Consider the following 24195-nt stretch of genomic DNA (forward strand, 5'->3'; position numbering starts at 1 on the left):
CAATTCAGTTAGCAGGAAAAACTCTCCATTCTCCTGAAAGCTTCCATCCCATTGTTTTCAGAAGCATGTATTATTCTAGAGCTCTCATGTCGTAACTGGAATGTGTCTAATGAGCAACACTGAATTTTAAGGCATTTTTCCAGTTGCAGAACAATTTTGTTTTGGTAACAGCTGTTGGCAGCCATGAAGAGTGGCATTTACTTATCCATTTTACAGCTTATCAAAACCTGAAAATAAAATCATGCCAAACTATCAAGTTTTAGCATAGTTTGGATTAGTTTTTGTCCTCAAGTCATTCCATGCTCAAAGAAACAAAACGAAACAAAACAAAATCAAAACAGTGAAGATGGACAAAATAAAAACATTGTCCTGACATCATCCCAAGAGATGAGAAACACACCAAACCTCTGAATTGGATTGGAGTTGAATGACTTTCCTTAAGAGGACCAGAAAAGAGTATGTTCTAGAGCATTAGCAAACCCATCAATCAGCCAACTTCCAAAACTTCTGTTGCAGAATATGCAACAGAATAAAAACAATATGCAAAATAGCCTTTGAGAGCAAAATAATTCCTATTGTTTAATATGCTTATAGCTTGAGAGGTACTGATGAAGATCTATGTTTAGTATGTTCTAGAGCATTAGCAAACCCATCAATCAGCCAACTTCCAACACTTCTGTTGCAGAATATGCAACAGAATAAAAACAATATGCAAAATAGCCTTTGAGAGCAACATAATTCCTATTGTTTAATATGCTTACAGCTTGAGAGGTACTGATGAAGATCTTTGTCATCCTATTCTGCATGGGAGGGATGGTGATGAAATTTTATCAACATGCAAAAGTTATTTTTCAGCTGATTTGTACAGTTTTTACAGACAAATTCCTTAAAAGCTGAGATGACATTGAAGGGCATTTGTTTTCCTTATTTACACGAGTGGATGTGTGACTGATGCTTCAGCTCTCAGATACACTCTCAAGCAGAAGAAAAGTTAAATGGCATGTCTGCACTTAGCAACACAAGGAGGGGTCTAATGACTTTTGAAACCAATTTTGTAATTCTGTGAATAAACACATGTGTTTGTTCAAGCAAGAAGCTTTCATCATCCATCCTATGTAGGTTGGGCTGGTTAAAGCCAGAATTTGAATAACATTATTAGCTACTACTGAAAAATACTTCCTTATGCTGGAGCACCTCTCCTATGAGGGCAGGCGACAAGAGTTGAGGCTCTTCAGCCTGGAGGAGAGAAGGCTTCGATGAGACCTTGGAGTAGCATTACAATATCTGAAGGGGGCCTATAAGAAGGCTGGGGAGGGATTATTTGCAAGCTCTGATAATGACATGATGAGGAGTAATGGGTTTAAACTGGCAGAGGGGAGATTTAAACTAGATTTTAGAAAGAAGTGGTTTACAGTGAGGGTGGTGGGACACTGGCACAGGTTGCCCAGGGAGGTTGTGGATGCTCTCTCCTTCAAAATGTTGAAAGCCAGGTTGAATGAGGCCTTGTGGGATCTGTTCTAGTGGGAGATGCCCCTGCCAATGGCAGGGGGTTGGAACTGGATGATCTTTGAGGTCCCTTTCAACCTAAACCATTCTATGATTCTCTTTGAGGTCCCCTCCAACCTAAACCATGCTATGATTCTATGCTCTCCTTTTTCAGTTTCAATTTGGAAAAGAAGGAATGGATAGTTAAGGGGGAAATACTGGCAAAGAAGGAAAAAAAGTACTGCTACTATTTCAAGGCCCAGAAATCATATCTTAAATTCATTCTTTTTTTGGTTTTAAATAAGTACTTTACCTGGCAGACAGCTGCTTGGAGCATCGCATCAAAACCGCCTTCAGGTGTATCAATATTCCCCGAAATTTTTTGTTTATTCACTGCATTTCTGAATTCTGCTATATTGTCAGTCAGGGATAGCACGTGAATATAACCATGGGGAGGCATACAATCTAAATTATAATCACTGCATAAAAATAAAACAAAACAGAAGTCTAATACAGTCCATATTTTAAGGAGATGTAAATATTGTGTCCCTGTTAGTTCTGTGACTAATGAAGATGCATCTACGCACAGAGAAACAAGTGCTGAAAGAAAGAAGAATAACTCCGTGTGAGAGAAAGTGTAGTGGGAATCAGTTCTAATGTACTCTGAAAAAAAAATGTTTGCTTTGGTTTAGTTTGGGTTTTTTGTTAGGAAAATGTATAGAATAGAACTTAAGTTAATATTTGTATCTGTACAGAATGAGAAGAAAGACAAAGTGAGTGACGGCACGATCTCAGAGGGTACATGACTCCTTTTGGAACATCTAGAGAGTGGTACATCTTTGCTTTTCCTTATCCTAAGAAAAAGCCCACAGCATCTCCTTATCCTGAGAGAGGTCATCACAACATTGAGCTCCTTTAATTCCTGGCACAAAGGATACTGGACCGAAATCAAAATGAGATTTAAGTTCTGACATCCACTAGTAGTAAGTAGAGGCACATAAAATGAATGTTGTGAACAGGAAAAGTTATCTCATTACAGGGATGAGAAACTCCATTTTTAGTTGTAAATGACACTTTTTGAAATCATGTATAAGGGAGAAAGTAGGAGGTTTGACATAAGGAATCTAATGCCACGGCACTTCTACAGGTCATTGCTCTGTGACCTATTTAGAGCAGTGGAATTTGCTGCTCAAGCTGAAGCGCTTTTCTAATTCAGAGATATTGAGCAGGTTTCATCCAACTCAGTTAACCTCTGTTGCACTACATTTTAGACAGATTTGGATATGTTGTGAATAATCTTGCTCACCAGAGGGTTTTGAAAGTGATCCCTCACTTTATGTAAGTGTTGAGTGCAAGCTATAAAAGACATGGTATGAAAAAGAAATGCAAGTCAGAACGTCTTTCTTATTTGAGAGTTCATTCACATTACAGCTGTGGAATTAAACCAGAGGATGGCTTTTGTTCATTAAGTGAGCTGAAAGAAACTGCATCACATCAAAAACCCACAGAGTTTTAAGAAAAGAGTTAATGAATACATGATCTCACAACACAACAGAAGGCTTAGGTCAGAGAGTACAAAGCTTTAAGATTAATCGAGGCAACATACCCAAAATAAGTAAGTCACAACAAGCCCAGGAACAGGGCAGTGGATGGAAACTGCCCAGCACAAAAAGACCTGGGGGTGTTAATCAACAGCCAGCTGAAGATGAGCCAGCACTGTGCTCAGGTGGCCAAGAAGGCCACCAGCATCCTGGCCTGGATCAGCAATGGTGTGGCCAGCAGGACCAGGGCAAGGATTGTCTCCCTGTACTAAGCACTGGTGAAGCTACACCTCAAATACTTGTTATCCAAGAAGGATATTGAGGGGCTGGCATGGGTCCAGAGAAGGGCAAGAAAGCTGAGGAAGGGTCTGGAGCACAGATCTGGTGAGGAACAGTTGAGTCAACTGAGGGTGTTTAGTCTGACAAACAGGAGACTGAGGACAGACCTCATTGCTCTCTCTAAAGCTCCCTGAAAGGAGGTTGGAGTGAGCTGGGAGTTGAGCTCTTCTCTCTATTACCATGCAACAGAAGGAGAGAAAATGGCCTGAAATGGTGCCAAGGGAGGGTTAGTTTGGAGATTAGGAACAATTTGTTTGCTACAAGAGTGGTCAGGGATGGGCACAGGCTGCCCAAGGAGGTGGTGCAGTCCCCATCCCTGGTGGCATTCAGGAAACCTGTGGCCATGGTTTAATGGCCATGGTGGTGTTGGGTTGATGACTTGGACTCAATGACCTTAGAAGTCTCTTCCAATCAAAACAATTCTATGACTATTCTATTCTATGACAACAGTTGACTATGAAATGAAAAGCAAGATATTCAACCATACCAAACCAGTATGCTGTTTGGCTTCTTTTGATGAGGAAAATACAGTACTCTCTTGTTTTTCCTGACACAGGAACAGATCTTCTGAAATCACTCACCAGATATTTCAGAAGTAACCACTGCCTAACAATTTTCAGCATTTTCTTAACAACTTTGCTGGAGAATCAAGATATAATGAAAAACAAAGACAAGATTCTGAAGTGCTTTAGAAATAAATATGCATAATGCATATTTGTGCAGTTAATCTCTCAGTTGTACAATAAATACACAAAGGCTACATACCTGCATTGGTTATGGATTCTGCCTGGATGAATGCTAATATAGGGTGACACAGTTTTATCCACATAGGATCCAAATCCAAGTCGAAAATCAAGGGAAATATTCTCCATCTTTTTGGACAAAGCAAATCCAACGGAATTCAGTTTTTCTATGTTGTTGTGCATAGAGGCTGAGACATCAACTAAATAATAAAGATCCACAGGGTATTTCTCTAGAGGACGAACTCTCAACATAAAGCTTGCTTCACTTCCTGAGTCAAAGGAAACAAGTTCAGTTTATTTACTATTTTAGAAAAGACACTCTTAACAATTAATTTATTTTTGTAGCGACCTCAGCAAAAAGTTGTTTGTGTCAGCAGAGAGAAATACAAACAAGAAAACCTCCCAAGGGTAAATGAAACTTTGAAACACCATTCAAAAACAAGCCATAAAGGGGCTCTTTGTAGATCATCTTGCCTTCTTTTTTTTTTCCCTCTTGCAGGAGCACTGTGCAATTTATTGTAAAAATCTGACTTCTACCCATTTTCTTTTAAATTCCTGGTTATGCAATCCCTCTGGCATGACACCAGAAAGCATTCATGACTCACAAAGGACACGAGTTTGCATACAAATTGTGGTCAGTCACTTCAAGGTTGACACAGCTAAGTATCTAAGTGTATTCTGCAAATAGCTTGCCATGTAAGCCTAAAACTACAGGTATACCTGAAAAACTCACATCAATTTACATAGAATCACAGAATCATAGAATCACAGAATCATAGAATCAACCAGGTTGGAAGAGACCTTCAAGACCATCCAGTCCAACCTATCACCCAGCCCTATCCAATCAACTAGACCATGGCACTAAGTGCCTCATCCAGTCTTTTCTTGAAGATCTCCAGGGACAGTGCCTCCACCACCTCCCTGGGCAGCCCATTCCAATGCCAATCACTCTCTCTGGCAAGAACTTCCTCCTAACATCCAGCCTAGACCTCCCCCGGCACAACTTGAGACTGTGTCCCCTTTGTTCTCTTTCTGGTTGCCTGGAAGAAGAGACCAACCCCCACCTGGCTACAGCCTCCCTTCAGGTAGTTGTAGACAGCAATGATTTCCAGAGATTCCATGACAGACCTCAATAGGATCAATTAATCTTTTTAAGAAGTTTGAATATAACAAAATTCCATCTTTTGTGCATATACACAACAGAACTCTTTTTTATTTTTCCAGGATGACAAATGTCTGTCTCTCCTGCAGAATACATTCTCATGTATAACAAAAACTTTAATGCTTTGGAAGTCACTGAGTATAGTCTCCACATTTTTGCTTGCCTAGTATATTTAATAGCAGCAGAGTAAAGTGACTGGAGCATGGGCAGCGTTGGTACAGTAATGCACGACATACAGTGTGAGGTCAAGAAGAAATGACTCTTCACGTGATGAGTCCAGTACAATGCACTGAAGATACAGCAAAGCAGAGGAAGAAGGGAGTAAGATCACCATAGTTCTACAATATGCTATAGCATTCCTCTTCAAAATAATTATACCAGCTGCTCACTGTCCCTGAAGGTCATAGAATCATAGAATCATAGAATCAACCAGGTTGGAAGAGACCTCCAAGATCATCCAGGCCAACCTATCCCCCAACCCCATCCAGTCAACTAGACCATGGCACTAAGTGCCTCATCCAGTCTTTTCTTGAACACCTCCAGGGACGGTGCCTCCACCACCTCCCTGGGCAGCCCATCCCAATGCCAATCACTCTCTCTGCCAACAACTTCCTCCTAACATCCAACCTATACTTCCCCCCGGCACAGCTTGAGACTGTGTCCACTTGTTCTATTGGTGGTTGCTTGGCAGAAGAGACCAACCCCCACCTGGCTACAACCTCCCTTCAGGTAGTTGTAGACAGCAATGAGGTCACCCCTGAGCCTCCTCTTTTCCTCCTCTTCTCTTTGTTCAAGAAAAGACTGGATGAGACATTTAGTGCCATGGTCTAGATGACTGGACAGGGCTGGGTGCTAGGTTAGACTGGATGAGCTTGGAGGTCTCTTCCAACCTGGCTGATTCTATGATACTTAATAGTATTGTATTTAAACTGACTATAGTATCAACACATTAAGACAACCCAACCTGGACGTAGTTGGACTGAAACTTCTCCTGGCGTCACTTGTGTATTTGTTTCACGGTCATTGGGTATTGTGACATCAACTGTGGGACTTTCTACAAAGTCTGATTGGCAGCCTCTTTTCATTAAGTTGGAAACAGTGTCACAGCGTCCTTTCTGTGCTGCATCGGCCATGAAATCCTGTTTTGTAAGAGACAAACAGTACAAAACAAACTGAGCTGAGAAAAGCATCTGTAATATCTTCAAAGGGAAGAGAAAACTAAAAGAATAGTCTTTGAAACAATAAAAGATGCTACTATAATTGCATACATTGTAGCATGAATTCATGCAAGCCACATGTTTTTCATAAGGGCAATGACAAAATGTTTAAATCAGAAGTTAAACCTAACTGCCACAATTACTTTTTTTCCTACCAAGGACAAAACTTTTGTATGAGAAAGAGAATTCTGCACAATAAGAACAAGCTGACTTTGGATAAAAAGGAAACTATGAACCGTCACTATGGCCTTAAAAGAAGTTAAGTGCTATGCTGTGGGTTAGAAATAGCAAGAAAGTTTAATTCTTGTGATATATCAAACCAGGTTAATTTCCAGAGGAATCCACTGGTAATGTTACTCAGGCTAACATTTAAAAGTAGCAGCAAAATTCAGCTTCAGTTTTAGCTAACCTGAATTTATTTACCACAGATGTTTAAGTTTCACTCTGTACCCTACACCAAATCCAAAGACCAGCTGGACCATATAATTTCAACCCCATGGAAGAGGAAGCTATGCACTGCAGGACTGGACAGCTTAAGATAAAAAAACAGCAAACCCAAACCACCCTGTAACAACAAAAAAGTGATTAATTGTGGGGTGATCTCAGAAGCAGCACATCCTTTGTTGCAGTGAAAGTGCGAAATTGCCAAAATTGTACCAACATGACCCAACACAAAATTCCTTCCTGACCAGAGATCTGATGATTATCATGATCCTGATCATGTAAAGGAAAAAAGACAAGATCCTTTGTACTCTCTCACAGCACTGGACAATCTCTGATATTTCAGACAGCCTGGGAAAGCAAACAATCAAAAGGTGCATACAGCCATCCTCACCCAAAAAAGACCAGAGAAAGCCCCTGAAGAATAAGACTTGACAGTCACTTATCTTGTTTTCCAAATTCCAACACATTTTTGTAGTCTACCTCTGACACATTTTTTTCTTTAACCTAGACCACAGAGATTCCTGGTTTTAAGCTTACTGCTATCTACATACCTTCCTGAGGAGCTGATGGAGTCACCATTATTGGAGGTGTTTAAGAGGAGGCTGGATGAGGCACTTAGTGTCATGTTTAGTTAATTAGAAGGGTTAAGTGATAGGTTGGACTAAATGATCTTAGAGGTCTTTTCCAACTTGGTTAATTCTGTGATTCTGTGATATCCTTTTCAGTGTATATACATTTAAAAAAGGTAGATTTTAAAATGTATAAAGATCTCAGCTACTCTCATTGACATCCTGGTCACCAAACTGGAAAAACATGGACTTGGTAGGTGGAGCACTGCTGGATAAGGAATTGGTTGGATGGTGGCATGCAGAGAGTGGTGATCAAGGGCACAATGTCCACCAGTGCCAAGTGGCATCCCCCAGGGGTCAGTACTGGCACCAGAGCTGTTTAACATCTTTGTCAGCGACATGGACAAGGGAATCGAGGGCACCCTCAACAAAGTTGCAGATGACACCAAGCTGTGTGGCACAGTCAACTTGCTAGAGGGTAGGGATCCATCCAGAGGGACCTGAACAGGTTGCAGAGGTGCGCCCAGGCCAACCTCATGACATTCAACAAGGCCAAGTGTAAGGTTCTGCACCTGGGTTGGAGCAATCCCAAGCACAAATCCAGGCTGGGTGGGGGAATGGCTGAGAGCAGCCCTGAGGAAAAGGACCTGGGGGTCTGGGTTGATGAAAAGCTCAACATGAGCCTGCAGTGTGAGTGTAGCCCTGACAGCAACCCTGTGCTGGGATGCAGCAAGAGCAGTGTGGCCTATGAGGACAGGCTGAGAGAGTTGGGACTCTTCAGCTTGGAGAAGAGAAGGCTTTGAGGAGACCTTATAGTGACCTTCAAGTATCTGAAGGGGGCCTACAGAAGGGCTGGGGAGGGACTATTGACAAGGCTTTGTAAAGACAGGATGAGGAGTAATGGGTTTAAACTGGCAGAGGTGAGATTTAAACTAGATGTTGGGAAGAAGTTGTTTACAGTGAGGGTGGTGAGACACTGGCACAGGTTGTCCAGGGAGGTTGTGGCTGCTCCCTCCTTGGAGATGTTGAAGGCCAGGCTGGATGAGGCCTTGAGTGACCTGTTCTAGTGGGAGGTGTCCCTGCCTATGGCAGTATGTTGGAACCGGATGATCCTTGAAGTTCCTTCCAAACTAAACCATTCTATGATTGCTGTCAGTAACAACTGATAGGCAGCATTTTCTGGAGTTCACTGTGTGAGAGTACTACAAAGTATTCCAAGTGTTCCTCAGAGATAATCTTCCCTTTCAGAACAGGGTTTAGATGAAGCAAGCTAAGCTGAAAGCTGCTCCTATAACATTGGAAGATTTCTCCATTGCTATGGGTTTTGCCATTCCACAGCCATGGGCAGTTGTGGTGAACTGGCTATTACAAAGCATGGTCTAAGAGGGTTTGATGCATTCCTGTTTTCCTTCTTCTCAGAACTGATGTGAAAAGTAAAGTAAGAAGCAGAGCAGAAGTGAGACCTTGTCAAATCTGAGTGCCTAGCTAGCCCTTCCACAGCTCCACAGCACTGGAAAGTTAACAAGCTGCTGTTCTATGATAAATACAGATGTAGCAAAACAAAACGATGCGCAAGGCAGGACATCAGGCCACAACCATGGACTGCTCCTATGCCATTGTATTATATATACACAGCCCTAAAGCTCTGCTTAAAAAACAGACCCTCCATACCTCTCTTGATCCTTGCATTACTTGCCCTTATGTTTGTTGTAGACTAAGTTAATCATTCCATGAAACAATAAGACGATATCTGAGATATAATTACAGCAGCACCTTACAATCCTTATCACCTGCAGGCACACCCTAGGAACTTATTTACCTTCTCCGTTCACCTGAAAGCTACTACAGATAATATGCATGTGACCTTCAAGAGCACATGAGCTTGTAGTTGTTAGTGATATTCTCCAAGACCTTGCTCCTCTGAAGTGCTTAAAGTGGTCCAGCCTTATCTGAAATCATGTAATCAACTGTTTTTCCTCCTGTCAGGCAAAACCAGAAATTCTCATGTGCTTACAGTTTGCAAAGCAAAAAGGAAAATGTTAGAAAATTCTTGCTACTTAAGGTCTTTAGTCTGTGCTAAGTCTCAAAACTGATTAGTTTCAAGTGTCAAAATTAGAAAAATACCAATTCTTGCCATTTTTTGAGAGGGTCACAATATATCAAGTCAAAATTACCTCCACAGTTAGTAAAACCTTTTGCTAAATGCAACAGGCATATATGTATAGATTTGCTCTGATACATAATCAGGGCTCAATATAAATTACTGATAAGTAATTTTGCTTTTGAAGCCAAGAATTGTTGAACTCTCAAAGCCACTATAAGTCTGCCAATGCTGTCTACAAAGCAGATGGAATGCATTAAAAAGTTCTCACTTTATTTAAAATTGATGCAATTTTCCAAATAAAAGATGGTGTTTTCTGCTTTGGAAACAAAATAGATTTCTCAGGTTCTATCCCCAGGAGTTGTTGAAAAGATTTTCTTGCTATTTCTCCCTATAATTTTCACCATTTAAGTCTTTTGTCTTTGTAAAGATCAGAAGCAACCAAGCTGTAAAATCCAATGTAAAGAAGCAAAACGCCATACCTCTTGAGCACACCATCCACACTCTGGACCCAAAGCAAGACACTTTGTGCATGTTACTGCATTTGAAGTGGCACATCTGTTTTCCGCTGCAATGAAACACAAACCCAAACATTTGTGATTTATGGTGATATGTGGGAATTGTAAAATACCTAATTTTAAACCAAGAGTTCAAAAATGACTTCAGCAGATTAAGCGTGATGACAACGTATCCAAGCAGAAGTAAAACAGAACAAAGGCAGCCCAGCGAGGGAATACTTGCAGTGCTTTCTTTTTTCATCTACAGTCTAGAACTAGATCTACAGCTTCAACACACTCCATTCTCAGGGCCAAATGTTTGAGATCCTGATTTAGAATAATTTTGAAGTGAAAGTTTGTCTTGGGTATGTACCTTGATGATTTACTGCCTAACAGAAAAAACACTTTACCAGGTAGCTTATCTCTTCATAGATGTTTTCCTTTTAAGTCATTTACACTTACTTCATTGAGTTATTCATTATTCACTCCACATGAAATCCAAAATATTTTCTCACCTTCTATAAATACTCCCCCTTCTGCATTTTCTGGAATGGTTTCCCAGAAAAAGCACATCATTCTTTTTTTCAGAGGTGAATACAAATTACATGTGTCACAGATAGAAAACACATCACTTTCTACTCACTGCAAAAAATTCTGCCTACCAACAAGTCTAACAGCAAAGTCCTTGGTGTGCTTCTCACATCTTTGCTTTTATAGGTCATTGCTCAAGTCTTTGTTTTTATAGGTCATTGCTTAAGCTACTACTCTATGCTGTGAAACTCTGGCAGCCAGAATTGAGAAGAGGCAGCCTTAGGAGGAAGTTCTTCACAGAGAGAGTGATTTGACATTGGAATGGGCTGCCAGGGGAGGTGGTGGAATCACCGTCCCTGGAGGTCTTCAAGAAAAGACTGGATAATGTACTTAGTGCCATGGTCTAGTTGATTAGACAGGGCTAGGTGATAGGTTGGACTGGATGATCTCCAAGGTCTCTTCCAACCTGCTTGAATCTGTGATTCTTTCCAAGGGATTAGGTCAGCTCAGCATGAAAGTCAGCATTAGTGTACCACTTCAGCATGTCCAACACAAGTCTCTTGTAGATTGGGGTCCATCTACATGAGACAGAAGTTACTTGCAAAGAGTTATGCGGAAGGCCCATAATATGACATTGAAGATGCACAGCACAGTAGTAATATTGTTTCACAACACTGCATATTTGTGGCATATTCAGCATGGCATACTATAGAATACACTGGAAACAACCCATGATTAATTACTGCAGACCAGCAAGGCTACATATGTTACCTAATAGTGATCATGTAGAGATCGTTGTATCAAAAGAGTTTGAAGAAAGGTTTGGTTTTCAGCCAAAATTTTGGCTACCTGTACTGTCTCTGAGATTATTTCTTTCCAGTTTGCAATACTGCAAACCATTTCTCTTTTTAGAGTATATGAAAACCGCATTAGGAAAATGCAAACCAAAATATCTGGCTTGGCTTTAAGTGACTTCAGCTATGGATTCAAAGATGACCTCACATCAACAGCTACTCCTCAACAGGTCAGACTGAGTGACTTATGATTTAAGGAACTAAGTGGAGTTTGCAAGTTATCAACAACATATGTATCATTATCAGTATTAAGAAGATAAAAAAAGCCTTGTGCAGCACAATTGCAGCACTATACTGATAACACAGAGCTTAGTGGAAATGTCATTCATTTCAAAGGTTGAGACTCTATTTCTACTTCATATAAATTGCTCTTGGCAAATTTTGTCATGCAGGCAACATGAGAAAAGAAATGTACACAAAAGTGAGAGAAACTTACACATATGCTACAAACAATAATCTGAACAGTAGACCTGGAAGGTGTAAAACAAAGGGAAAACTGATTAGAGAGAGGTGGGCAGGGATACAGGAGTCACCACTAAGGAGAAGGAAAAAAATCCAAGAAGTTTTTATGTGTTTGTTATGAAAACACAACCAGCAAGTTTAACTTGGATATGAAATGAGAACGAGCTCATTTGGCACTGACACAATAAAACTTTGCACTTATAAGATGGAAACAGCACTTTATGTTCTGCAGTCTGGAGGAGCAGACCTGGAGGCCATAGAAAAAGTTACTGCAAACCACAGGAGAGGAGTATGAGGATGAGGATTCCAGGTAGGTCTTGACATGCACAGGGTTGCAGAGTTTGCCACAGGTCCCTTTCTAGACAGCAAAGTACAAAGGCACAGGATGAAAAGTTGTTGAAGGCGTGAAAATAAAAGGAATGCAATTGTTCTTGGCATAGAAACATGACTCCCATCTTCAACTGGATACCAAAGACTGCAGAGATGAAAGGCATTACAAGAAAAAAGAGAGCAGAGTGACGTATTTGGTAAAAGTGCCAAAGGACAAGGAAATATATGAATTGCTGATCAGGTGCTTAATAATGGCTGAAGTCCACCATGGGACAAAACAGGGAAGAAAATAGGAACTCTGAAGTGATCAAACATGTTAATATATACTGTCAGAGACAGAGCTGTTATGGTAAGAATAAATAGTTGACAGGAAGAAATGAGAGACCTGTCTTTCTAGCTATGCAGATAAGGACTAAGTCAAGTTGTATTCATAGAATCAACCAGGTTGGAAGAGATATTCAAGATCACCCAGTTCAACCTAGCATTCAGCCCTAGACAATCAACTAGACCATGGCACTAAGTGCCTCATCCAGTCTCTTCTTGAAGACCTCCAGGGTTGGTGACTCCACCACCTCCCTGGGCAGCCCATTCCAATGCCAATCACTCTCTCTGGCAACAACTTCCTCCTAACATCCAGCCTAGACCTCCCCAGGTACAACTTGAGACTCTCTCCTCTCGTTCTGTTGCTGGTTGCCTGGGAGAAGAGACCACCCCACCTGGCTACAACCTCCCTTCAGGTAGTTGTAGACAGCAATGAGGTCACCCCTGAGCCTCCTCTTCTCCAGCTAAACAACCCCAGCTCCCTCAGCCTCTCCTCATAGGCTTTGTCATTCCTAGTCATCAGCCAGGGAACTTTTTAAGGCCAGGCTGGATGGGTCTCTGAGCAATCTAATCTAGTGTGAGATGTCCCTGTCCATGGCAGGAAGGACTGGAGATAGATGATCCTTGAGATCCCTTCCAGCCCTGACAATTCTATGATTCTATAATCACTAAATCAAAGTAAACCAAATAATGAGTTTGGCCTAATTAATTTCTTGCAGTAATGTCTGAGACTCCCTTCTAAAATGTGTAATTCAACATGCATAATGTACATTTCCCAAAATTAAGTGCCACTGACCATGTAGCAAAACATTAACATCTTATTGTAATGGACACTTGCTAAAAATAAGTAAATATGGCTGAAACAACTGTACTATATTTTCAGATGCATCAGAAAGCTCAGTGAAAAAGAACTGTCCCTTTTTAACCTTTTTTCCTTTCCCTGTATGGTTAGTTCACTGAATCTATGCCAGCTTGATGTAGTTCATTAATACAGTCTGCCTGGCAAAATACAGGGGAGGTGTCTGCCTTTCTAAACTACTAAGAAGATACTAAAACCCAAGTGAGGTTTTCATTGTGATCATGGCAGATGAAATGTTTTACCAAATGAGAGACAAAGTTTTGCTGGACGAAAATCCTTTTGCTGATAACTCCCCAGTCTTAAGAGCTCCATTTTTGCAACATGAAGTCACAGACTGGCAATTCACAAGCTTGGTACCAATGGCTCCAAATGTGGATTTCTTTTTGGAATGAAGAGAAACTTGAAAAAAGGTTTATTAATGCCTGAGACACATTCTGGTGACATCACTACTGTAATTCCCAGGTAGCTAGTCCCTTACAGCAGTATCACTTATAGGCACGCTTTCATTCAACAACTAGTTATTATTTACTCACAAGCCCACTCTAAAATCATAACTTTGTATAAACTTCTCAGTTTCTTTTAAAAAAATATGATAAAGCAAGAAACATTTCTTTTTTTATGAGTTGGCTCAAAAAAAAAAGAACTATTTTTCCTGCCACTCCACCAAAACCAGAGTCCAGACAAGACTGAGTTACTGTTCAGCCAAAGTTAAGGGCAAGCTTCTACTGGCTTAGTTAGAACTGATGTATGCCAAAGCTATTTTCAACAAGGGCCAAATTTTGTGCTGGGAACTGCACAGGCATATGCATATAATAAAAAATGAGTGCAGCAGGTTAAGCTACACTTTTCCAGCCTCCTCCACAAAACACAACCATGCTCCAAGGGCTGCAACTATTTACAGTAATGGCAGGTGTGGCAAGCCTAAACCTTCAGCAGTTTGGATCGAGGCAAAGTAAGTATCATCCACGGTACAATCGTATCCTGCCTCACTATTATGAAAACCACTTTATCATCATCAGGGTATTTATCTCAGAGATGGAGTAACAATAATGCACACTGGCATTTAGAGGGATGTTAAACAGGTTTGCAAACAGCATTTTTTTCCAAGCATATAGCCAAGTGTTTGGATTTATGTCAGTTTTACTGTTGGTACATGTTTGTGGTGGTTTTGGGGGGTGTACCATGAGCTTATACTAGCAGCTTATACTCCTGGATCATAGCCATTTGGTGTGTACACTTGTAGCCCAGAAAGCTAACTGTATGCTGGGTTGCATCAAGAGAAGTGTGGCCAGCAGATCACCCTGGAGTACTGCATCCAGTTCTGGAACCCCTAATACAAGAAAGATCTGGATATGCTGGAACATGTCCAGAGAAGGGCCACAAAGGATGATCAGAGGGCTGGAGCACCTCTCCTACAAGGACACACTGGAAGAGTTGAAGGTGCTCAGTCTGAAGAACAGAAGGCCCTAAGGAGACCTTGTTGTGGCCTTCCAACATCTGAAGGGGGCCTACGAGAAAGCTGGTGAGGGGCTTTTTAGGATGTTGGATAATGATAGGACTAGGGGCAGTTGATCCAAGCTAGAGGAGGATTTAGATTACATGTTAGGAAGAAGTTCTTCACCATGAGGCTAGTGAGATACTGGAACAGGTTGCCCAGGCAGGTGGTGGAAGCCCCATCCCTGGAAGGTTTTAAGGCCAGGCTGGGTGCATCTCTGGGCAATTCGATCCAATGTGAGGTGTCCCTGCCCACGGCAGGGCGGTTGAAAATGAATGATCCTTGAGGTCCCTTCCAGCTCTGACAATTCTGTGACTTTTGCACATGGGTTAAGGCAAAAAGATCCAAAATCATCTAGACTCTAGAGAGCTTTCTTCCTTAAATCCTGCATCCAGTCGTGATCTAGAGCAACAGACAGGCTGCCCCTGTCCATAAAGTGGCCTTCAGTAACTTGTGTGTAGCATCACTTATGAGGAAAGCTGAAATTTTTACACAGTATACTGCTGTTACCTTCACAGTTCTGTCTTGAGGAGATAAACCAACATGACTCCTGCAGAAGGGAGAGATAATGACTGTCCCAACTAACACAAACTTCTCCATTTGCATCGGCCGAGTGTGTAGATACAACGACAAGCATTGTAAAAGTGCTGCAGAGGGAGGATTTATTGCTATCATTATTGTGTCTGACACTTACTTGCTCAGACTACAAGGGAAAAAAAAAAACAACAAAAAAGGAGTGTCTGTACTTTAACTACCAATCCTGGAATTAGGGAATTCCCTCCCTTTTCTTCCAAACAAGGAATAATCTTCTCTACCCTTCGTGCACAATGCCATGTTTCAAAGCCTCACTTTGTGACCGCCAATCTCTCCAAGAGGGTTACAAGGTACACCACAGAATCAGCTTTAGGAGGTCCTCACTCTTGCTCAGAAAAGGAGATTTTGACTTGAAAACTGTACATCTATTATGCTTTATAATAAATTCCTAAGACTACTTGAGCAGAAGTATCAGACAGCTTTTGTTCCATTTTCCCTATTACATACTGGATTTGTTAACTGGCTTCACTTCTCTATTAATGGTTGTGCACTTCAGTTTTAGTATTCAGACAGGAGCTAAGCTGCACACTGGATATTTGAAAATATCCTTTACCAGCAAGAGATGAATCAGTAAACTAAGACCAGGCATGTAAGAGGCACATGTTTTTATAAAGAAAAGAAGATGTGTAAAAGAAAGGTGCAAAACATGTCTGGCCCTGCTAAATCCTGAGTCCTGGAAAAATACTTCTGTAAGCACAGGAAGTGAGTGAAACCACCTTTCTATTAAAAAAAATCACGGAAAAAACCCCAACAAACAACAAACCTAAACCACAAACCAGCCAAAAGCTTCTTTATCTACCACTCATTCAGAAATAAAAATAAATAAAGACATAAATTAAAAAAAAAAATTTAGGTGTTACAGTGTCCCAACAAGAAAGAGTATCCTGGAAGAGATAAACCACCACAGAAAGAAAATAAGAGATATTAATGTATCCACACCTGGATGAATGTAGTGAAAAGCACCACTAGTCCTGATGGCTGATACATGCTCCCATTCCTAACTGCCAATATCCCCCTGATAGTTGCAGGGTCCCAAATTAATCTGTATTACCATAAGAACACAGCACTCTATGAACTTGAGGGGCATTACTGACTGACACAAATGGTATTAAAAGTCATCAAAACACAAAATACTGCAGCCTTATTGTATGAAGATTTATGCCTTTGCAAACTATGAAGTGTAGGAACCACAACCTTCCTCTTTGTGGACACTGTGCAAGCTGAGAGTGATGCCACTTGAGAACTGATGCTGGACTACCACCTGGAAAAGGAAAAAGAAAAAGGAAAAAAAGGGGGAAAAGGGAAAAGGGAGGGGGAAGAGGGGGAAAGGGGAGGAAAAGGGGGGGAAGGAGGCACACCTCTGTCAACACAACATTAGGAAAGCCCTGGCAGAAATAGAAATAGCTGATCCTGGAGGGACAGCAAATATATCAAAAGGTTGCTGTTCAATGGCACGTGGTGATGGAGTTCCCAAGCAGTGTATGGATATTTCCATAATTAGGGAATGATTTAAACACTAGGCTTCAAGGAGGTGCTCCTGACACCTCTCTGAGCCTACGTGTTCTTAGCCTTGTCTCTGGAAAGTCCCATCATTTATTTGAATGCTGCACATCGCTCAGGAGGAAAACCTGGAGCCAGAAGCCTCACAGATGCACATAAACTCAAGTTTTCCATGTATATATATCAATATAGAGGATTGTTTTTTTAAAGAGAGATGTGCAAAGCAGCATTTTGAAAAAGGTACTACCCAAAATAGCTACTGGTATAGTAGTTAATGACTCACAACATTCAAACCACAGCCTCAAACATGACCTTGACTGTGGGAGACAGAGCTATTGACTATTCTAGACTGACTTTGTTCCCAAGCTGCAATACAGAATGAAAACAAGTCGTGTAACCTTGAAAATTTTCACAACACAATTTATGTTGATGCAGTCCATGCCTGCAAACAATGAGTCAAAGACTATTTAGCTTCTGAAAACAATCTATTCTGTTTCTTGCAAGTAAGACCATACAGGACAATTTACTGTTTCCCACAGCCATGAGCTTTTGTGGCACAGGTTTGATGGTACTCTTTGCAGCTTTGTACTACTAAAAATGCAAAGCATATGGAACCTGAGAGCTTAAATGTATTCATTCTTATTAAATCCCTTGATTTAAAGGAAACTTCAGGATGTGTGGAGATGTGTCAGTTCACTAGTTTCCCAGGACACAGCTCGGGAATAGGAATCATTATACTCTAGCCATTTCCAGCTGCTTGAATCTCCCTTGGAGCTGGCCAGCTTGGATACAGTCATGCTGCTTGAGCAAAGCCTGGAACTGGTGTGTTTCATAGCTAACTGCTAGCAAGCAGCACAACAGTATACAATGATCAATATGTTCCTGTGTATACTATAAAGACTTTACCTAAACTTGAGGTTGTGATGAATATAAAGGTAGACACAAATGATAGGGTATTACCTGCTGAAGAAGTTCAACCTTGAATAAAAAACAAGTCCAAGCTTATCTCCCACCATCTTCTATAGCTCTACCTCTTTAAACTAGTCCCTCAGGCCTCAATCACCTCCCTAATCTACCTTTCTATTGCATACGTAATCTTCATCAAATTACAGCTTTTGTTCCCATAAAACCATTAGCTCATCTTGGCGCTGAGCCTTCATTCACACACCCCAAAGCAGGACAGAGGATGGGCAACAACTTGGAGCTATTTCTTTTCAAGGAGTGTCACCACAGACCACCCAGCCCACAGGTTTTTAGTCCACAGCAGCACAAACAGCTCATTTCACTTTTGCACGCAGCCACTTTGTTTGCTTTTATTTGCATACCTCGTGAGTTGGAACAAACCTACTCTGTATTTCAGCTTGTAAGTCTTAAAGCTGAAAATCTAACGGCACCAGCTCTGCAATTCTGAACACAAAATGGTAACCCAAATGTGCTTTTATAGATTCCTGAGACACAGTCTCAAGTTGTGCCAGGGTAGGTATAGGCTGGATATTAGGAAGAAGTTCTTCACAGAGAGAGTGATTTCCCAGGGAGGTGGTGGAGGCACCGTCCCTGGAGGTCTTCAAGAAAAGACTGGATGAGGCACTTAGTGCCATGGTCTAGTTGATTGGTTAGGGCTGGGTGATAAGTTGGACTGGATGATCTTGGAGGTCTCTACCAACCTGGTTGATTCTATGATTCTATGATTCAAACCAGAAGCCTCGAACCAAATACTGTGTATATGGGTGTATGTGGGAAGATATGCTCAGGTTAAAACAGAACGTTGGACACATAATAGACAAGGTTACACTCACGATGAGAAAACCTCAAGAACATTAAATAAAAACTACTCCTGGTGTCAGAGAAGATAGCCACCACCTCTTAAGGACCTGTAGTAAGTAGGGCACACATTTGGGAGGAGCTTTTATTCAGCAAGGTGTGCTAGTTTGAAGCTAGCTAGAATGTTTTGGTGAGAAGAACCAGATTACAGGCTGTGAAAAACAAACAAGGGTGATGTCTGCTTCACTCATAGGCTTGCTGAGATGTATAAGAATAAGAATGCAAACATAGCTAAGGCACTTCTTCCTGGGGCATTGCCTGAGCAGCCTCTCTGCCATCTCTCTGATTAATCCACTTTGCTTCCTAACCTCCATTCTTCCTTGGAACTGAGGTAAGGTTGAGAGGGGTGGGAGAAGGTGGAAGGGTGGTTGGGAGACCCTCCTGGGGACTCAGGTTTCTGGGAGGGCTGCTGTGTTTCTGTATTACCTTTTACCTTGTATATAAATGTATATAGTGTAAATATCTGCTTGTATATTGTGCTAAAATGTAAACATAAGCTTCATTCAAATTCCCAGAGCTGGCTGAGTCTAGTCTGGGTGATTTCCAAAGTGTAAGGGGGCAGGGAACACCCAAACCATCACATCAACAGTCAAATCTGTTCCGACACTGGATCCTTGCCTTGAAATAATACTTTTTTAATATAGCTTCATGCACTTTACAGTGGATTTTTTACTAATGCTCCTATGCAAGGGGAAGTGAGGGGTAGAGGGAAGGTGAAGAGGTGGTTGAGAGCCACTCCTGGGGACTCAGGTTTCTGTGAGGGCTGTTGTGTTTCTGTATTACCTTTTTACCTTGTATATTTCTATCTACAACTGTATATACTGTAAATATCTGCTTGTATATTGTGCTAGCTGTAAATAAAAGCTTCATTCATATTTCCAAAGCTGACTGAGTCTAGTCTGGGTGATTTCTAAAGTGTGTGTGTGTGTGGGGGGGGGGGGGGGGGGGCAGGGAACACCCAAACCATCACATCTTTTTTTATTTGGCACTCCAACGAGGGGCAAATTAATTTTGAATGATTGTTAATTAACTCTGGGAATCAGAATGAAGCTATTTAAAAAAATGTTATTGCTTTCTGGAATACAAAAGTGTTTGGTATTTGCTGCTTCTCTATTTGCTTGTCAATAGAGTTTTCAATCCTCAAACATGTTTATTGGCCCTGAGGAAAATGGAATGTGGTTAAAACTTTCTGGGATTTTCCTCTAAAATATTTTGGCTACTTTTATGCTCTTTGAATGCAGAAACAATTAGATGAGATATTTTAATTAACTGTATGATAACAGCAGAAGAGAATCTTAAGACCACATTTGTATGATTAACAGCTGAATTACACATCCTTCAAAGGGGAGTTGAACTATAGTGCATTTCTGGATGCATAGATCAAAAACGGATGAATACAAAGATCTTCTAAGAGAATAGTGAGAAATTAGTTTTTCAAATAGGAGATAAATGCATCATAGAATCATAGAATCAACCAGGTTGGAAGAGACCTCCAAGATCATCCAGGCCAACCTAGCACCCAGCCCTATTCAGTCAACTAGACCATGGCACTAAGTGCCTCATCCAGAGTTTGCTTGAACACTTCCAGGGACATTCTTCACAAGTACTCAACACACTACTCCTCTCACCCCCACCACCAAAGCCCAACCTAACAATACCTCTTAGGATCAGACATCCAGCTTTTACTTCAGGTTTTACATGCTTGTTAGCTTTTTAGAATCTGGAGGCAGAGATTACACAGAACCTGACCACAGTCTATAAACTATGCACTCACATACTAACTGCAACTACTGGTGCACATGCACAGTTTGAATGCAAGCTTCTGCTTGTGCTTCTGCAACTTTCCATTCACACGTGTGTATGGCCTGCATGCAGGTGCACTGCAAGTGCTCTAAGGAACAGCCCTCAAACATGCAAATTATAGGTTTTAAACAAGTAGTGGGTTATTTAATGTCCTGAAGTCACATCACAACATTTTCACCAGCAAAATGACATGCTTGCTAATGTCATTAGTTTCATTTTTGCATCATCTTCCCAAGTGTAAGTCATTTCAAGTTTTCTTATTTCCTGGGAATCACAGAATCACAGAATCAGTCAGGTTGGAAAAGACTTTTGAGATGATCAAGTCCAACCTATCACCCAGCAACATCTAATCAACTACATTATGGTATCAAGTGCCATATTCAGTCTCTTTTTAATACTTCCAGGGACAGGGACTCCACCACCTCCCTGGGCAGCCCATTCCGATGCCAATCACTCTCTCTGTGAAGAACTTCCTCCTAACATCCAGCCTAAACCTACCCTGGCACAACTTGAGACTGCATCTCTTGTGCTCTTATGGACTGCCTGGGAGAAAAGACCAACCCCAACTTGGCCACAACCTTCTTTCAAGTAGTTGTAGAGTGTAGTAAGGTCCCCCCTGAGCCACCTCTTCTCCAGGCTGCACACTCCCAGCTCCCTCAGCTGCTCCTCACAGGGCTGTGCTCCAGCCCCCTCACCAGCTTTGGTGCCCTTCTCTGGACATGTTCAAGCCCCTCAAGATCTTTCTTAAATGTAGAGGTTCAGAACTGGGCACAGTAATCAAGGTGTGGCCTAACCAGTGCTGAGTACAGAGGCAGAATGACCTCCCTGGTCCTGCTGGTCACACTATTCCTGATACAGGCCAGGATGTCATTGGTCTTTTTGGCCATCTGGGCACACTGCTGGCTCATGTTCAGTTGGCTGTTGACCAGTACCCTCAGGTTCCTTTCTGCCTGGGGGGTTGTTGTGGCCAAACTGGCACTTGAAACTTGTTTAATCTCATTGCCATCCTGTTTGTTATCTCAGTTCAGCTCTCCAGCAAGAAGCTACCACCTGAGAGAATTAAGTTGTCCTCAGCACTGCAGTGATGACACAGAAATAAATTGTACTTTTAAGCACAGCAGAACAAGTGGAATTCACTTAGTCTAAATTCTTTGAACACTGAGAAGGAACAGAATTTATTTTGGAAAGGGCAGTTACTGGATTAATCACACTTGGACTACTTTTGTGATACCACCATACATCATGCAGCTGTATTCATAACACAGCTACAACAACAGCAAAATACCAAAACCACTTAAGTTTTTGATATTTGAAGTCAGTGACATACTGCTGCTAACAACTTAAGTCACTGAGCAGAGAAGGGTCTAGGAAAAAAAAAATCCAGCAACCAAGAACATAATTCCACCTGCTCAAAGCTGAAGTATTTTCCTTCTCCAAGAACTATAGTTACATTTTCTGTCTTGATTATCTTTTGATAATTATAAACACTTCGGACTCACTACTGTCACCGTGGGTAACAAGAGGCATAAATCACTGCAGGTGTGTAACAATGAAGTTATGAGAAGCATACAAGCATATGAAGGAAAAAAAAATCAATTATGAGCTTCGCAAACTGTTGAATTTTGGCAGAGAATAGCCTTAGCTGAAGGATGTCTTTTTGGCAGCTTTCTAATGCTGCAAATTCCAATCACCCTGAAATACATTTTGCTTAAGGGGTTATTCTTGTTCTGCCACCAGAACAAGGGGGAATCCTGAATGGCTGGCAAGAAGCTTACTTTTCTTCTTGAAGAAAGGTTCCATTACAGAGGACAGTGAACTAATTCATTAGAGCCCTATTGCCTTCCCAAAAGCTAAACTAAATAGCCCAAGTCCATTTATGTAAACTGCCAAAAGAAGAAGGAAAAAAAAATCATAAATTTCAAGTGCTTAGAGAAGAATAACAGACAGTATCCTGCTTTGAACATTATAAATCATGCCTATTTAAGCAGATCAGAAAGAAGTATTACATATTTCCACTGGTTAGACAGAAGTCAGCAATTAGTAATAGACACATAGAGGAGCTTTGAAGGTAGATTTCTCTGGAAAGGTCATAAATGGAAAGACAAACACTGAGGCCTTAAGAATTTTATTAAAAAAAAACACTTAAAGTTTATTAACACAAAGGAATTCATATTCTTTTCCAGAATTTTGAGTTTAGTACATTCGTCTTCAGAAGCCAGCCTTACACAAAGGTGTCTGGTGCACAGGGATAGTTCACACATATGATTCTTCAAAATATAACATATAATTTTAGTGTCATTGAAATATCTTAAGAACACGGAGCAAACTTTAAAGCTTAGCACAGAAAGCTATTTTCCTTTCCATTCTAATGACAGAAGTCATTAAATTCCAGTCCCTGCCTAAGATACACATATCCTGATAGTATAGAATCACAGAGTCATAGAATCAGGTTGGAAGAGACCTCCAAGATCATCCAGTCCAACCTAGCATCCAGACCTGAGTAAAACCATGATTTTTTCTATATGCTGTTTTTAAAATGTACATTGCTGATAAATAATCCACTTATGCAGTGTAGATTCTATTTGTACACAAACTCCAATGTTTCTTACATCAGCCCTATTCTAAAGTGAGATCCCTAATTCCTACAGACCTCCAAAATTAATGATGATGAATGTGACTTTCTGAAAGAGTCCTGATAAATATCAGCAACCTGTGTCAATTTACACTATTTGTAAACATAGTAACTTATGTTTCTCTTAACTCCTCCTGTGGATTAGTAACTAATACCAATTGTCTCAAATTCCAGATACAATGCACAGACATGTCATCATGAACTCTTTCTAGGGACTTGAAAAGTATCACCAGCATCTGTGTACTTTGTGAAGTAGAAGGGAGATTGTAATCTGACCTTTTAAAGTCCTCTTGTTGAACACACAAATAGATGAGGGTATATTTTATGAAGATTTTCTTAAACTTACATAAACTTCACACTGACATCTTTCCAATGCTCTGGGGAGGCAAATTCAAGTTAAACTGTACTTCAATGGAAAATCAAATTTATTCATTGACTAACAAGGTATAATCCTTGTTGTGATTCCAACCGTTGAAAGTTTAAGGACCAGAAAAGAAACTACTGCCTCTTCAAGCTGCTATACACTGTTCCTGCTGCATGCAGTGTTTGGGCTGCCTTTCACAACTTCCATGAGCAACAGCATGTCCTAAATGAGACTATCTTCTCAGAGTACCAAGAGTATGGTTATTGCTCTTTAGTTGGTAAACTGTCATCTCTTTTCCTAATCTCACCCCATCCAAACATCCCTAACAGGGAAATACTGTAAAAACTCTGAATGCAACCACCACCAGTGACATTCAACTTGCAAAAACCATAAAGTAAACAAAACTACCACAAAAAAGCCTTCAAGAGACATGAAATTGCAACAGATTATGAGAATTGTACAATCTGCAGAGCAAATTTATGCAGACTGTTGGCATGATGTGCTCCTTGGGAAATAGGCACATAGCAAACC

The 24195-nt window shown here is 40.9% G+C and overlaps 1 protein-coding gene across 2 annotated transcripts in view; it reads right to left on the reverse strand.

Moving 5' to 3' along the window:
• ITGB8 (integrin subunit beta 8) overlaps positions 1-24195 on the reverse strand; it is a 57317-nt gene that overhangs the window by 29531 nt on the left and 3591 nt on the right. For both annotated transcript variants that reach the window (XM_064167297.1, XM_064167298.1), the window contains exons 2-5: positions 10084-10169; positions 6235-6409; positions 4131-4377; positions 1799-1964 (exon numbers count right to left, since the gene is read on the reverse strand). In XM_064167297.1, the coding sequence (XP_064023367.1) occupies positions 1799-1964; positions 4131-4377; positions 6235-6409; positions 10084-10169 (674 nt within the window). The remainder of the gene's footprint in view (positions 1-1798; positions 1965-4130; positions 4378-6234; positions 6410-10083; positions 10170-24195) is intronic.

The sequence above is a fragment of the Pogoniulus pusillus genome, chromosome 28 (assembly GCF_015220805.1).
Source record: "Pogoniulus pusillus isolate bPogPus1 chromosome 28, bPogPus1.pri, whole genome shotgun sequence".
Lineage (NCBI taxonomy): Eukaryota > Metazoa > Chordata > Aves > Piciformes > Lybiidae > Pogoniulus > Pogoniulus pusillus.